This window comes from Watersipora subatra, chromosome 9 (genome assembly GCF_963576615.1).
Source record: "Watersipora subatra chromosome 9, tzWatSuba1.1, whole genome shotgun sequence".
Classification (NCBI taxonomy): Eukaryota; Metazoa; Bryozoa; class Gymnolaemata; order Cheilostomatida; family Watersiporidae; genus Watersipora; species Watersipora subatra.
The window spans coordinates 62,136,352-62,154,255 of NC_088716.1; the positions used below are offsets into that span (position 1 = coordinate 62,136,352).

The 17,904-nt window shown below is 36.4% G+C and overlaps 1 protein-coding gene across 1 annotated transcript; it reads left to right on the forward strand.

Moving 5' to 3' along the window:
• Positions 1-7,411: 7,411 nt before the first annotated feature.
• On the forward strand, positions 7,412-15,756 carry LOC137403776 (deoxyribose-phosphate aldolase-like). Its single transcript, XM_068089814.1, has 8 exons — positions 7,412-7,537; positions 11,255-11,352; positions 12,836-12,928; positions 13,464-13,617; positions 14,019-14,153; positions 14,363-14,491; positions 14,595-14,707; positions 14,909-15,756. Exons 1-8 carry the CDS (start codon positions 7,507-7,509, stop codon positions 15,113-15,115), a joined length of 960 nt encoding a protein of 319 aa, XP_067945915.1. The 5' UTR covers positions 7,412-7,506; the 3' UTR covers positions 15,116-15,756.
• The last annotated feature ends 2,148 nt before the right edge of the window (positions 15,757-17,904 follow it).

Below are 17,904 nucleotides of genomic sequence, written 5' to 3' on the forward strand. Positions count from 1 at the left end.
TGATTGGGCTGAACAAACGGATAAGAATAGTATTAGGCCTAAGAAAACAGTCTCATTCTTGTGTGTTGACAAGAGAACTGTAAGAGAGACACATGGCCATAAGGGGGTCAATATGTCTCAAGCTCTATTTAAACTCACCTCCTTTTCACCGCAGCTAATGGCAAATATTATAAAATACGTTTTTTAACGTTTGAACAGAAATTAAACATTTGCTCAGTTTAGCATTACAGAACGTATGAAGGAATGACTGTTGAATAAGCCGTGAGTAATTTGATTAGCTGAGAATGAATACATGGCCAGAGTTTCACTGGCAAGCAGATTGTCAATGTTTAAACTAGAACTGTGGTTTACACTTGCCCAGAACTAAAGTTCCCCTAGCTTAAGACTAAAAGCCATTGAAAAGACTGTTGATGACTCTTCCTTATTCACTAAAAAGAAAGGGTATCTGGCAGACAGCAAAACGCTGTGTCATAATTCTGATCTACTACAAACGGACAATGCCTTTAGCAAGAGATATCAAACTTCAAAACCTAAACATGCATGCCATATGTTTAGGTTTGATATGCAAAGTTATATGTGCATCTTGCAATGATAGTATTAGTTATCATTTAGAGCTGATGCTTTACGAGTGACAGCCTGAGCTGGTACTTTACAAGTGACAGTCTGAGCTGGTACTTTACCAGTGGCAGTCTGAACTAATGCTTTACCAGTGAGAGTCTGAACTGATGCTTTACTAGTGACAGTCTGAGCTAGTGCTTTACCAGTGACAGTATGAGCAGGGGCTTTACTAGTGACAGTCTGAGCTGGTGTTTTACTAGTGACAGCCTGAGCTAGTGTTATACTAGTGACAGTGTAAGCTGGTGCTTTAATAGTGGCAGTCTAAGCTGATGCTTTCCTCCTTCTGCAACCGTTTCACTTAAATTGAGACATAGAATAATGATATATTTCTACAAACTGCAACCAGGTTATGTAAGCTTCCAACCCAGCCAGTGCAATATAATAGCGATAGGAATTTCAGCAATATGTTTTATCTTGAGAGGTTGAGTGAAATGGTTGCTAGCAAAGTGCATACATTATTGAAAATAGTCAAGTGATTGGTATAACTAACAAACTGCACATTGTGGTCATTGGCTGTTAGCTAAACATGTGCCCCTACAGGTAGAGTACAGGATCAGGAATACTCACGCAGCTTTCCTACCTTAAAAATCATATTACACTATATACTCAAATCAACTTTGAATAACCCGAGTAATACTTGATATAGTGAAATTACTGTCATCACTGACCCTAATCCAAAGAGATAGCAATGAGAAAGAGAAAGGTTGTCGATACAAACCAATAATATCCTGACCTTGTACTGTTATTAAATAAAAAAGTGAAGTTTAGTTTGTCCCATTTTGAAGGGACAAAGAGGTGAATTTGGGAAGATCTTGGAATGCATTTAGCAATATACACGTATTTTACGGTTTGTATAACGTAAAATCTCTATGACAAACGTTCTCAGAACAGATAATTTACATTGTAGGAGAGTCTTTTATACAGATTTATGTAACATCTGACAAAACCAAAGTCCCTCAGTAGCCAACTCTGGATCAGATGTGCAGTTTTGATTTAGAGAAACAGTAGATGCAACTACTGCAGTCATAGCCATATGCTAGAGTTTTATCTTGATATCCTTAAATGATGACTCTCAAATTACAAACCAGCCGCAATAACCTACATTACGTAGAATTTATTGTTGGCAGTACTCCGAATAACAACACAACTGCTCTACTAGACATATTTCAGTGTGTGAACTTCAGATAGCAATACAACTGCTTTACTAGACATATTTCAGTGTATGAACTTCAGATAGCAATACAACTACTCTACTAGACATATCTCAGTATATAAACTTCAGATAGCAATACAACTGCTCTACTAGACATATCTCAGTGTATGAACTTCAGATAGCAATACAACTGCTCTACTAGACATATCTCAGTATATAAACTTCAGATAGCAATACAACTACTCTACTAGACATATCTCAGTATATAAACTTCAGATAGCAATACAACTGCTCTACTAGACATATCTCAGTGTATGAACTTCAGATAGCAATACAACTGCTCTACTAGACATATCTCAGTATATAAACTTCAGATAGCAATACAACTGCTCTACTAGACATATCTCAGTGTATGAACTTCAGATAGCAATACAACTGCTCTACTAGACATATCTCAGTGTATGAACTTCAGATAGCAATACAACTACTCTACTAGACATATCTCAGTATATAAACTTCAGATAGCAATACAACTGCTCTACTAGACATATCTCAGTGTATGAACTTCAGATAGCAATACAACTGCTCTACTAGACATATCTCAGTATATAAACTTCAGATAGCAATACAACTACTCTACTAGACATATCTCAGTATATAAACTTCAGATAGCAATACAACTGCTCTACTAGACATATCTCAGTGTATGAACTTCAGATAGCAATACAACTGCTCTACTAGACATATCTCAGTATATAAACTTCAGATAGCAATACAACTGCTCTACTAGACATATCTCAGTGTATGAACTTCAGATAGCAATACAACTGCTCTACTAGACATATCTCAGTATATAAACTTCAGATAGCAATACAACTGCTTTACTAGACATATCTCAGTATATAAACTTCAGATAGCAATACAACTGCTTTACTAGACATATTTCAGTGTATAAACTTCAGATAGCAACACAACCACTCCACTAGACATATTTCAGTATATAAACTTCAGATAGCAATACAACTACTCTACTAGACATATCTCAGTATATAAACTTCAGATAGCAATACAACTGCTTTACTAGACATATTTCAGTGTATAAACTTCAGATAGCAACACAACTACTCTACTAGACATATCTCAGTATATAAACTTCAGATAGCAATACAACTACTCTACTAGACATATCTCAGTATATAAACTTCAGATAGCAACACAACCACTCCACTAGACATATTTCAGGATATGAACTTCAGATAGCAATACAACTACTCTATTAGATATCTCAATGTTTTACAGCATCATATCTAAATTAAAAGATCTTATTGAGAAGTTGTCTTTACTTGTTTCAACCATAGTCTAATGACTAATAGAAGTAATGCCTGTATTGCATTACAGGCTTCTGATAAAATAAGTGGTAGACCATTCGACAGTGATTGCTCGTGAAATTATAGCTGAAGCAAGGATTGGCCAAGATAAACTATGAAGTCAGTTGAGAAACCAATGAAAGCAATTGTCAACTTATTAGAGAAATTAGATTGTATTTAGATTGTATCTAGTATGCTCTTTCTTTACTCTTGTCATTTTGTCATACACATGACACGAGATAAGTAACCACTGACAAAGCTATGGCTGCAGTAAAATGAAGAGGAATATGTTTAATAAAAGGAAACTGAATGCAAGTCGAGTAAAATCTTGGGTAAACCTTCTTAGGCTTTGCCAAAGTAAATAAGAATTCAAAAGATTTGAAAGCAGTAACTTGCCAGTGAAGTTGCATTGCTGCTATGAAACTGCGCTAGAACAGATTGCACAGCTTTTCATATGACCTTAGACAGAGAGCCCGTAATCACCGCCATTCACCCTTTACCCAAAGGTTACACCTTCGTTCTTTGAACTCCTTTGCCAGGGCAGTGTAGTACTTCACCAGTGGAATTACCTGAATTGACTTGCCAATTAATTAAACTGTATTATGTTCATCTGGAGCATTAGCCCAGTCAGCAGCAATGTGTTTGATGCCGACCGACCGCAATAAGCTTATTACGCTTTTTATACATGTAACTTCTTGTGGAACGAAGAAACATGGGCGGATTCCACCAATACTGAAATACTGTCAGTGAGTGATTTTGCCCTTGGCTTCAGTACAAGAGACTTGGTCTACTATAAGAGACATGTTGATTTATGCCCTTGGCTGCGGTACAAGAGACTTGGTCTACTATAAGAGACATGTTGATGTATAAGGTTTGATGTAGACATGAGGATCGATTTTCAACACGCTGTATGTTCACTAGAGAGTTAAGTTATCATTGTTAACTACTATCTCTCTAAACAACTTAAAGCAACTACCGCTAGCAACTAGCATCAAATCATATTCCTGACTCCAAATTCATCTTCTCTAAACTTTGATAATTTTCTCATTTGACATTTTAAGGACTTGAGTCATTCCTTAGTTTGGTGACATGCTGACAATTTTAAAGAAATGTTTGTATCCAAATTAACAAACAGACAGCAACTTGTCATCTTGGATTGCCAGTCTGCTTAGTCTATGTAAATATATTTGAAGTTCTGAATTATATGGAAATAAAATTTAACATTTGCAACATGATGAAGAAGATATTGCTTTTGTTTTGTAATCCCTCCCACCATTGTTAAGGTGAATGAGAAGAACATAGGCTATACATTTTCAACCACTAGAGGGGGCAGTTACCTACGAGTAGATACATTTTTAATGTTCTCCTTCCTATTGTGAGACGTAATGGCTGACCCCTAGTAACCTCTGCTAAAGGTAAAAAGTTTAAGCAAGTCTATATGATACATAATTTAATATCAAGACTGGATGTGTGTGTGTGCGCGCGCGTGCCATGAATTTTACAATGAGACCTGAGTTAGCTTAAGATATCATCACCGACAGCAAGTACTATGTTTAGCGCTAAAGCAATGTTTACAAGATCCACCAGCTGTTGTTATATATTGTTCAAATAGAATGACAAGATACCCCTCACCGGATAAATAGGCATGATTCAAGATACATTCTATTTAAAATACACTAAAATGCTTGTGCATTAAATACCCAGTTCGAGCTATACCTATATGTAATCTATTGGGTCATTCAATGAAAAGAGGCGGCAGACAGTGGTTAAGTTTTCCCTAAAAGTAGTCGTGATATCGTCAAGGCTGATAGAAGAGCACAACTGGGAGCTAGTACATCCGCTACAGCAAGGTTGCCTTAATACTGAACCTTTCAAAGTATGACATCAAAACAGCTAATATTGATTTGAGTTGACATAAGGTAAAATAGTTGTATATATAATTTATGAGCAACATGTTAACAAACAACTTATGGAATTAAATGGAAAATCAAAAAATATGTAGAGCTTTTACTAATTTGTAACACAACTATTTCTGGAAAACAGCCAGACATTGTAGAATTGCCGATAGCTTCATCATTATTACAACTTACTGGTCTAAGTAATGCTATTGTTTGATTTTCATATGCTGCCTTAACAGTGACTGCTGCCATTGATAGAAAACGCTATAAGCCCATAAAAACAATAAGGCGAAGTAACTGTTGTTAAACTGGTATGCTCGGAAGACCATAGAAATGCAATAATCTTTATTAAAAAATGTTAGTCAAATAAAACTTGACTGAAATCTACCTTCCACCTGCCCATCCTAATAATATGTTGGTGAAAAAGCCTCTTCTGTTACACCAACTTACATCTCCAAACAAGCTAATTTTAAACAAAAGTGTCTCAATGCAGAAACTCCAATAGAGCGCCGCATAGCTCCCCGCACCAAAACATGCCAAATTTCAAGTGTTTCACTAGTAGCTATTACTCACCGTTAATGATTAGCTAATGTCGATACTGCAAATGTCTGACATGCTTTGCTTCTACTCTTAACTCAGACCAGTGAATCTTCCTGCTAAAAACAAATGATGCTGTAGAAAAGCAGTGAATTATAGGAAACAAGAGACACTTTCACATGTTTTCATAGCTCAAGCTACAAACAATCTCCAATCTCAAACTAAACACCTACAAATTATATTTGGCTCTTTTCAGGCGCATAAGTAAATGATGAAGAATGCCCATCCTCAGACAATTAAAGTGATAATTAATCATGAATAAAAACAGCCTGATAACAATGAGCAAACAAAGTTTACTTTACCAAACACTGACCACTTCAAACCTAGTAAGATCATATGACAAATTACAGAATGGATTATAGTCCCTTCAATGTTATGGAATGTTCAAGACCAAACAACTGAAAAAACATAGTTGTATGGGCCTACTAAACTAGAACGCCCAAGTAAGTTTAGATATTACAATGAAATGGCAAGTAATACATGCTGTGAATACAGCTTGTGTCACTGAAATGTTACATATATAACTATAGCATTAGGATAATGAAAACATATTTTTAATTTCAGGGACTACTGAGTCAATATTAATGATAAATATAGACGTCGAGATTGTAAACTTTGAACATTGCAACATATACGCAATATGGAGCTAAGCAATAGAAAATCATTGAAAAAGTATTTGACTGGTTACACAGGCCCAATTGCATCCGAAAGTTTTTTAAACCAGCCTCCCAGTGTTGCAATACTGAATTAATTTGAGAACAGCAAATTCATTCTGTTTCTTTGAACATGGTAACAATGGAGCAGGTCAGAAGTGATTTTAGGCCAACTATTTTTGCTATACATGAACAGAAATTCAGCAAATGAAGTATTGAAACCCAAACTCTGAAATGTCTACTAATTTTTGCAAATTTCTCAAATTTCCAACAATTGCAAAATCTTCTACTAAAACTTTATACAGTACTAGCTATCAAATTAAGAAACTTCGAAAATATTGCCATAATGTCCAATGGTCTTACAGTATGTATGCATGTGTAGGCACATATGGATATAAACTTGAACTACAATGACAACCCACTAACAAAAAATATTGGCAAACAACCACGTTATTGATAACATGATTAATGCTGTTGTACAAATGTTAATTAACAATCTTTACTGAGTAGTGGCGTGTCCTTTAGAATTTACCGTTAAGTAAAGTGACCTGCTCAAAATTCTAAGCAAATGGTGTTTTTATAAAGCTTTCCGCTTTATCCAAGAGTGACTACATAATAAGAGCCTAGAAGTTTGAAAGCAGTATCAGTCTCTTTAACTAGCAAATACTGTATTTTTACCAGGGAACTGTATTTTTACGCTTTCTAGGTAACTTTGAACAAAATCCTTGTAAAATATTTTAATCTTTTTGAAATAATTACTAGACAGCGCCTAAAATGTTCTTTTGAAAAATGCGCATGAAACGATCTATAGTACTCACTATTATTGAACGGTTCCGTAGTTTTGAATGACCGTTAGTTTCAACGTTTTCAAAATCCAGAATTATAATTGATACTTGCTATCACGTCTCTTTCTAACTTTTGTCTAGCAACGTGTAAACTGATAGAATAGCGCAGGCGGGCGAGCGACGTCTGATTTAAATTCTGCGGAACAGGTATACACGGTCAATGCGTCAGCAACTAAGACCGTGCTTTTGCGGTATAAATTTGCATGATTGTACTTGATAACATTTATGAAATTTATGTTTGAAACATAGGCTATATATGATAAACAATAAGATTAGCGCCCACGAAAAGAAAATGTGTTTCCGGAGTTTGCAAGACGCAGCTACGACATAAAATCTTAATTTTTCACATTACTTTGTTTAATTATATTTGTAACGATGTCTGAGCGAAATCAAGGCGTTGAATGGGGTAAGCAGTTTTTATGTGCGTTGCAAATAATTTAAATGCACTGCTACCTACCATTTTTCTTTAAATTCTGTGATAGCTTCCGGTGCTGCAGATTTGTTGACTAGTGCAAAGAGTACACGTTCGTGCCGGCTATGCAGATCATAGAGACGAGTTAACTTGAAGAGCGTAAAAACGAAATAAACGTTGAGAAGAATAGTTTTTAGTGCACACAATTATTGCTGTAAGAAGTTGATATGCAAACAGACCTGCCAACCCAAAGTGGGGCAATGCGTGAGATTTGGTTTTGGGGCAATTGATGTATCAATGATAGTATATATAAAATTGTGGAAATTGGGGCAAAAATCTCACGCATTTTTTTTCTTCGGGGTGATTGCGTGAGTATCACGCCCAATGCGTGAGAGTTGGCAGGTATGTATGCAAATTCATAGCCAACAGGTTAAGTTGTAGCTAGATTTATAACCTTCATCTTTAAAAAAAAACAAGCATTCTTGCATCATTACACCTCCATTGAATCTTCGAGAGAATATTTTTACGCAGTCTATTGTATAGTTAAAGGAAAATACATTTTTGTTAAAAACTGTTCAATCCTGAAACCCTCAAGATCCATGCCAGGGTATTTAACTCCCCTTTTTACATCAGGTCAGGTTTTACTTTTGTCAATGGAGAAAAAGTGTATTTTTGTTTAACTGACTTGTGCTAAAACTCATAAGTTTTTAGACTCATGTCAGGTGCTATATATGCACTATGCTACTTTCACCAGGTAGTGGCATGTCCTTAGATTGGTCTGTGGGGTATGTGACTAATTCAAATACTAAGTGGCATATCACTGTGATTATCTTTTGGTAAATGTGTGACAATATCGTTTGCACTGGTTTAGATATTCATGCTGTGTTAGAAATGTCTGAACCAATTTAGGCTGTTTTTCAAATTACTTTTGGATTAAGACAAGGGCTTAATCTGTATATACATACATTTCTCAAAGTGTGTATGAATGTGTGTGTATGTGTGTGCGCGTGCGTGTCCAGCTATAGCTATTAAATCTTGGAATTAGAATTTCACATTCTGATGCATTTGAACTCATAAAGATTGCAACCGCAATTTTTTAATCTACGCGCTCTACCACTGAGTTATACAAGGCGTGTTGATCAAAGTCACTATCATATACCATATAGCGTATGCACACGCTAAAAGACGGATTATTTGCGCGTTGCGCCCACGATTTACGATGCGTTGTTTTTTCGTTAGGGTGAATTTTTTTTCGGCCAAACGATATCATCAATAATTTCTCTTGATATTAAAATTTGGCGATTTGTGTACTGGTTATATACGCTATTAAGAGATATACAATGCTCGCCATGGTGAATTCAGCGATATTCGTTATGGTAAAAATGGATTCGCAAATGGATGAATAATAAAATTTTAGTTAACAGTTTGAAGTTTACTAAAATGCATATCAAAACCTCTGTCAAGTATGTGTTTAGTAAGCTAAATTCATTTAGGTTAGATTCAACGTTTATATTACATGTCTGTCTCGAAGGTAAGAACTCTCCACGTAGTACATTGTAATGTTATATTATCTTGCAGATCATAACCACAAAATGCGCTGAAGTCATTGTAGGTACCTATAGTTACTAAGGTAACTGTTATTTTGTTACTATTTTTTAATTATGATGATTTTTACCAGGAGGTGATTGCAGTAGATAGTTACTATGGGTTTCTATGCCACTTTATGTGCGTCTATAGCCTACGATATTTTCGCAGGCCAACACTGGCATGCGAAAATTGCCATGCCAATTTTTGCATGCCAACACTGAAACGAACTAAAATCATATAATTGTATACCAAATAATTTTTTATTGTAATCGTAGCAAAACAGACTTACTTTCTCTTTACTTTTAGCCGTTACTAGCTAAAGATTTCACATTTACTTTTAACACCTTTAAATTTTTATTTTTCCTACTAATTTATTTCAACGAAACACTTCATTCAAGTTATGAAGTTTAAAAGTTACAGTTGTTTGACAAAGTTTGAAAACCTTTACAGTTGTTATTATTTTCTCTCCTAATTTATTTCAACTACACAAATACAAATACACTTCTACAAAACTACACTTTTCTTATGATATGTAGTTTGTACAAATACAAGTACACTGCTACACCACTACACTTTTCTCATGATATGTAATTTGAAAGTTAGAATGGCGAATTTTTTTGTTTGTTAATTTTTAAATGAAAATAATTTTTTTCTTTTTTTTAAAGACTTTTTTATGACCTGAGCAACGACGGGTAGTACAGCTAGTAAATTATATATACCAGTACGCTTGCCAGTTCCATGCACAGTAAGAGATTGTCATGCGTCATCAGTATATTGAGAATTATCCTGCATAGTTGTAAGATGACTGAGTGGTGTAATGGTAGTCTGTATGCTTGTGAATCTGAAGCCCAGGGTTTGATTCCTGTGCAAAGCAATCTTTTCTAATGCCCTTAGCATGGCTTCAGACAGATAGACACTGCTCTTATTATGGCACATATTGCATGTCAGATGCTGTACATAGAATTTACTAATGTATATTGTACATATATAAGGTATAATTTTGTCTTTAGCCCTTGCTCGCTGTAGTGGTTTTTTAATGTTTGAAGGCTTGCAGCTCTGCAAATGCCTGTAGTTTTGCTACAAAAGAACTTGATGAGTTTTTTACTTTTTCGTCATTTCCTTTATTGCCTGTACAGAGGAAATAGAGACTTATCTAATTGCCTGTACAGAGGAAATAGAGACTTATCTAATTGCCTGTACAGAGGAAATAGAGACTTATCTAATTGCCTGTACAGAAGAAATAGAGACTTATCTAATTGCCTGTACAGAAGAAATAGAGACTTATCTAATTACCTGTACAGAGGAAATAGAGACTTATCTAATTGCCTGTACAGAGGAAATAGAGACTTATCTAATTACCTGTACAGAGGAAATAGAGACTTATCTAATTGCCTGTACAGAGGAAATAGAGACTTATCTAATTGCCTGTACAGAGGAAGTAGAGACTTATCTAATTACCTGTACAGAGGAAATAGAGACTTATCTAATCGCCTGTACAGAGGAAATAGAAACTTATCCAATTGCCTGAACAGAGGAAATAGAGACTTATCTAATTGCTTGTACAGAGGAAATAGAGACTTATCTAATTGCCTGTACAGAGGAAATAGAGACTTATCTAATTGCCTGTACAGAAGAAATAGAGACTTATCTAATTGCCTGTACAGAAGAAATAGAGACTTATCTAATTACCTGTACAGAGGAAATAGAGACTTATCTAATTGCCTGTACAGAGGAAATAGAGACTTATCTAATTACCTGTACAGAGGAAATAGAGACTTATCTAATTGCCTGTACAGAGGAAATAGAGACTTATCTAATTACCTGTACAGAGGAAATAGAGACTTATCTAATTGCCTTCTTTCGAGAAGAAAAGACGAAACATTAAGGCTGAACTTCAATACGACTCTGTTGATTTCATATTTAGACCCATCAAAAGTCAGAAGAATAAGCTTTTAAGGTCTTACTAATATTTTGTAAACATGATTTATAATTCTAATCAGATTTTTTGCCCACGACCTGACACCAGTAGTACAGTAAAGCACTTAACATATGTTGCCGACTCTCTGCGGCACCGAGCATAATTGTGGGACTTTTTCTCCAATTAAATTACTTCATTGTCTCCAGATGAAAGTTGGATTAAAGATGTGAAAATCAATTTACCTGCTGTGAAGGCTCGAGCAGCCACACTTGGCACAAGAAGGACTGTGAAGAAGAAGTGGCAGGTGAGGCTTCTCTTCATATAGTTGCCAATTAATGAGTGGACAGCCAAGGTCATAGGCATGTCATACAAAGCCTTTAGAAAACTTAATTCAGAGTTGACTCAGATAAATTTATAATTATTGATTTATTTGAAACTTTGCTAATTTGAAATTTTATACTGGCTATACTGCTAGTTTTTGAAAAGCATGTTCTTTTGTTTGTTGTGTCAATAAATATCTACAAAACATTGTGGGCTTACGGGTATACTTACGGGTATATGTACGGGTATATGTATGGGTATAGGTATGGGTATACATGTACTTAGATACCCATTTTCAACCAGAGTAAATCTAAAAACAAACTGATGACTACCCTAAAGATACAGTCAAACATGGATAACTCGAACTTCACGGGACCGAGCGAAAGTGTTCGAATTATCAGAGCGTTCAAGTTATCAGAGCACAAGTCCATGTATTTACTTATTTATTAGTAGATTCATGTACATATACAAACTATAATATAAATCACAAGCACAAATGGCTTGTTTCAAATTAAATGCTTCTAATGTAAAGTTAAAATCGTTTTTATCAAAAAGTATAGATATTTTTCTATCACTTGAAATTGGTTTGTTGTTTGAGGTGATGTTATTGCCAGGACGTTTTTTAGATTGACATTGGCAAAACTTGATCGTTGTTGAAATGCTCAAAAGAAAAGACATCTTTTTCTTTTAAGCGTTTTACCCACGATCAATTTTGCCGATTTTTCTTGAAGTTTATGCAAAGATTACCTCACTTTACCTTGCTTCCGAAGGGCGATCGCTAAGCGGATGTTTGGTGTAAATCAAATTTCACCAAACCTTTAGAAAAGTCGTTGACAAAAATATTTTGCCGATGGTGGTAATAACGACGCTTATGAATTACTAAAAGTTGAGGTTTACCTCTATAGCTTGGAATAAAGTGATTTTCTAAAGCGATAACAACCGTTTCGGTAGCCGTTGAGCAAAAAACAGTTCGAGTTAACAGTGTTGAGTTCGAGTTATCTATAGCAATTTATGATTACGTGGGAATGGACTAAAGAAACCGTTCGAGTTAACCATGTGTTCGAGCTATCCGTGGGCGAGTTAACCTGGTGTTCGAGCTATCCGTGGATGAGTTATCCATGTGTTCGAGCTATCCGTGGACGAGTTATCCATGTGTTCGAGCTATCCGTGGGTGAGTTATCCATGTGTTCGAGCTATCCGTGGACGAGTTATCCATGTGTTCGAGCTATCCGTGGGTGAGTTATCCATGTGTTCGAGCTATCCGTGGGCGAGTTATCCATGTGTCGAGTTATCCATGTGTCGAGTTATCCATGTTTGACTGTATTTAGATCACTGAAAATAAAGTTTAAAATCGAGCAGTGGTGCTGAAATGTACTGTTTAAATTTGTTTGCATATCTAAACCCAACACTCCATATAATATATTTCATAGTGATATTTGTAGAGTTATTTTTGATCTTCCTTTTAGGCAGCCTGGTTACTCAAGGCAGCAGCATGCATTGACCTCACAACTCTGGCTGGTGATGATACAAGTGTCAATGTACAGCGACTGTGTTATAAGGTTTGCTGTTTAAATCTTCGACTAACAAGCTATTACGTGCTACTTATGTGAGACACAGGCTCGGTCTGGATATACATATACACTACATATACACTACACATACACTACATATACACTACATATACACTACATCTACACTATGTATACACTACACATACACTATATATATACACTATGTATACACTGCACATACACTATATATACACTATGTATACACTACACATACACTATATATACACTATGTATACACTGCACATACACTACATATACATTACATACACGCTACATATACACTACTTATACGCTACCTAGACACTATCTATACATTACATACACGCTACATATACACTACTTATACACTACATAAACACGACATAGACACACATGGTTAGATATACAGCATTTGCCACAGTGTACAATGTCACAGACAATGCTGCGAGTCCATTTAAGCTCTTCATTATTTTTATCAGAAGGTTGTGTGTGTGCATCTGCTTACCTGTTGCTTGTTCATGTTTTCCAGCTGATGTGCTTTTAGGCAAAGAATCCAATTAGGGAGGATTTAGTAACTGCCCTTGGTGTGAAACACCTACAGATAACTTGTGGAGCCGTCTGTGTGTACCCGAGCAGAGTTTCTGAGGTTGTTAAGAGCCTCAAGGAGTGTGGAGGTCTACATATTCCCATCGCTTCAGGTAGGCTGCTTGTAGGATGCTCGCTACATACAATTATCTGTATCAGAAATTGGTTATCGGTAGAGTTAAGGATACTATAATAACTCGGTTGTCAATTTTGTTTTATACTTCATAAAATGATCATATTCCCTTCACTGAAAATGCTGACCATTGACCAACAGGCATATATTGCTGATACACATCTGTTTACGGTATACAGAGCATCGCCTGCATTGGTATCCGCTGATGTTGCCATTTTTGCGCTTTTTCTGCAGATCTTTGTTAGTGTATTGCTATGGCGTTTATGGCTTGTTCGTTAGCCAGTGTTTCCTATCAGGTTGCTAAGCGGGTTGCCAAGCAACAAATGTTTTTTAGCAAGTTGATGACTGTCTGATATGTATTACCTTTTTTTGCTTGTTTAGTTGCAACAGGCTTTCCCGCTGGCCAGACGCCTCTACACACTCGTCTCGAAGAGATCCGGTATGCTGTCAAGGAAGGTGCAACAGAGATTGATATTGTCATCAATAGACCATATGTTCTCTCTGGAAACTGGAAAGGCAAGAGCTAAACATATTTCATTATATTTCTGCAGCTTATTTTCATCTGATTATTAATATAGCGCTCGCTATTCACAACCTTATTTTAAATTATTGTGGAGTTGTGAACCCCTTATATAGTATTGCTCATCGCCCTGTTACCTCAAGCCTGTTTTCCAATAATATATCTTCTGATGAAAATAGATGGCTAGTATAACTTCTCCTTGTAGCTGTGTATGACGAGGTAAGACAGATGCGGGAGGCGTGTGGGGAGGCCCACATGAAGACCATTTTAGCCACTGGGGAGTGTGGAACTATGACCAATGTCTACAAAGCCAGCATGGTCTGTATGATGGCAGGTCAGTTTGTTTTTTCTTGTTTTTGTTAGCATTCCCGCTAGGCAAGTTCTAACAACTGTATCATATACCAGGTGTTCTCACATACACTGTGCTTGATGTGCAGGAGCTGACTTCATCAAGACATCTACCGGTAAGGAAGGAGTGAATGCGATTCTCCCTGTTGGCCTAGTGATGGTTAGAGCCATCAGGGAATATTATGAGAGAACTTGGGTCAAGGTCAGTATTTAAATCGTGTCTGGTGATGTGTAAATCCTAAAGATCTTGTTAGTTTAATAATAAATCTCAAGAATTCAGCTACACCATTAGCTGTGGTTGATAATGAATAACAGATGTTCAGCGACTTAGTGTACTCTTTCTTTGCAATGGAGGAGATATTTGAGCAACAGATTTGGTGCTTATGGACTTTGCGTCGTTTAGGTTGGATTCAAGCCGGCTGGAGGAATTCGCACAGCTAAGGATGCTTGCGTCTGGCTTTCGTTGATGAAGGAGGAACTCGGTGATGCTTGGCTTAACCCTCATTTTTTCCGACTTGGAGCCAGCTCTCTTCTTGTCGATGTTGAGAGACAATTGTATCATCATGTCTATGGCAGATATGCTGCAACGCATGAGTTTCCCATGTCATAGACTTCACAACGGTCGTGGCTGTTTATGCGCTGGTTTGAGCATCTATATGTAGTTTTGACATGGCTTTTATAGCCCCTAAACAATCTATGCAGACAAATTTTTATTATGGATGATTTTTATGCACATTTTAAATCTAAATTAGGTCCTGCTTTTTTTAGCTTTTCCTGTTCACCTAGGAACTCCTGTTCACTCAGGACCTGCTGTTCACCTAGGAACTCCTGTTCTTTTAGGTCCTGCTGTTCACATTGTAATAGTCCTCCCTTGGATATTAACATATAAAATTTGGTCCTATAAAGCTATTCCGAGCTCAAATGTTGATTTATTTTTCTAAACTGATTTGTAATATCGGAGTTATCTATAGATTTTTTGCTCTTAGAGTAAGGTAAGAAACTTATAGTGAATTAGACCTGTTACATATATAGCTCATACAGTATAGAAATTTTAATTATTGCATTTGATTTTACTTATTGTGACAATCTGTCTATGGCTGCTGCTTTGATAGCCAATGTGATTGGTGTTTTTGGTATTCAGCAGGTTCAATGTTATCTACATGTAGATCCTTGGTGCTAGATAAATGTAGAGCTCATACAGAAATTACTATTTGATATTTCATCAATTCACTAAATTTGTATAATATTCACCTATCCTGTAATCAGTTTTTCATTTACCATTTTTAAGCTTATTAGAAGCAAGTAACAAGTGGCCACACAAGTACATATTTCTACATTCATTTTCACTCACATTCACTCATTCATTTCATACTCATTTTCAATTAGCCAAAATGTCGCATAAGCTAAAATTATAGAGTAGTTAATAAGCCATACTGAAGGAGTTTCAAAGCAATTTCAGAAGATATTTAGTTGGGCTTCAGAAATCAATATCTATTAGAGCTTCAGGTGTTTATAGTGGCAGCCATTTCTGTGTCCTAGTGGTTTCACTCTCAACTTTCATCCTCCAAGGGCTCGATGGAAAAAGCAACTTTTAAGGGTGTTTTTAGTGGGAAGACACTCGAGAGTGTTTCATAAAAAGGGTATGTTTTCTTTAGCTTGGTGCACTGGATAGGGGCCAAACCTGTCTCACCGAGTTCCACACAGTGAAAAGTAGTATTCATGAGCCAAAAAGGGGGCAATTAGTCTGTTATGATGAAGTGATAAAGGGTAGCTTTTTGTTAATGTATAATTCAGTGGAAAAGGTGCATTTTATAGCATCTCAGACTAGCCCTTGGGGTATGAATAGTAGAGAGTGAAACCCCTGGGTTCTGTGTATAATTATTCCATTGCAAATGGTTTTACGTTCAAATTATTTACAGTAGCTTTCTCTTGAGTTGAAATGGTAGCCTTTTCAATGGTTTATGCGAGTCGTATGGCTTCAGAGTCCTGCAAACAATGGAAGGAAGCTCGTTAGTTTCCAAACAAACAGGCCAGCCCACAAATTTTAGATGTTTCATTGGAAAGACAACAACATTAACAAACAAAAATAAGTCCCATTTGCAATTGCTCTAAAATTTACTGTTGCATTTTATACCACTTGAAAGAGAACAAAATTCCCTACAAGATAAACCAATAATTTAATAACCCTTGTAACATAACATAACCCTTGTAAAGCTCAAATCAAAGCACAAGTTTTACCTAAATTGGTATATAGCTCAAATATTGATAGGTTTTGAATTTGCAACCAGTTTCTAGTTTGGCTTATTAGAAGAATTATATGTTTTGACGTCTGTGTAATAATCCTAGGTGCTGAAACTGCTAAACAGATATAACAAACAACATAGTGGCTGGCTGCAATATTCATTTGAATATTGCATGTAGATGGCTTTCCACAAACTGTCCATCTCACAAGAGTGCCAAAATACTATCAGCTGAAGAAACTACATTAGGAATTGAATTTTATGTATATATAACAGTGTATATGAAATATATTTACATATATAGATGAAGTACATATATATTATATAATTTATATTGTATATATAATATAATAAATAATATATATGATAAGACAGAATATTGTGATGGAACGCTAGGTTGCCATCCTTCTGTATAAATTTTAATGGGAGTTATATTCCCTTTTTATCTTTTTGTAACCACGCCCCTAAAGAAGGCTGGTCCTTGTACTTCATTTACATAATCTAATGTACTTAAGGCAGGGCCTCGGCTCTTATTAGTCGTTCAAATATATGCATTGCATTTGGAACCACACTCTTTCTGTTATCTTGAGCGATATCAGAACCATCCCAAGCATATAGCTAACTCCAAAGACCTAGTCTATGGGCTGTGCTGTGGTGATAAATTCATAGAAGCATTGTCGACCCCGTCGACCTCCGGTCGACCTTGTCGACCTAATACAAAAACCACTCTGGGAGCAATCCCTTGTGCAAGGTGGTTGATGTTGACCGGTGGTGTAAGTCGACCTAGTCGCCTCCGCGTGTTGGTCACGGGCAACCCGCACACAGCCCCTGTGAAGGGTGAATGCAGACCGGTAGAATAAGCCGACCTAGTCGCCTCTACGTGTTGGTCGCAGGATCCAACACACTGGTGGCAGCAGTGGGATCTGACTGCGGTAATTCGGACTTATAAGACAAACCTTGTAACCATGCCAAACAGCCGACGGAGTGCTACCAGAGATCTGGCTGAGGCAGAGCTACAACAGGTCGACCAGATTGGTCAGCTGACAGAGGCTATTACTAGAGCCTTCCAAATGCCTAAGAAGGAAGCTAGCTTCAAGCCACCGAAGTTCGATGGGAGTGAAGATGTGGAACTGTTCATCTCCCAGTTCGAGGAGGTTGC

Excerpts from the sequence above, each read along its gene's own strand:
- LOC137403776 (XM_068089814.1), top strand. The coding sequence starts at position 7,507 with ATGTCTGAGCGAAATCAAGGCGTTGAATGGG. Across the intron at positions 13,618-14,018 it reads ACATATTCCCATCGCTTCAG|TTGCAACAGGCTTTCCCGCT; the intron begins GTAGGCTGCTTG and ends TTGCTTGTTTAG. Across the intron at positions 14,154-14,362 it reads TCTCTCTGGAAACTGGAAAG|CTGTGTATGACGAGGTAAGA; the intron begins GCAAGAGCTAAA and ends TTCTCCTTGTAG.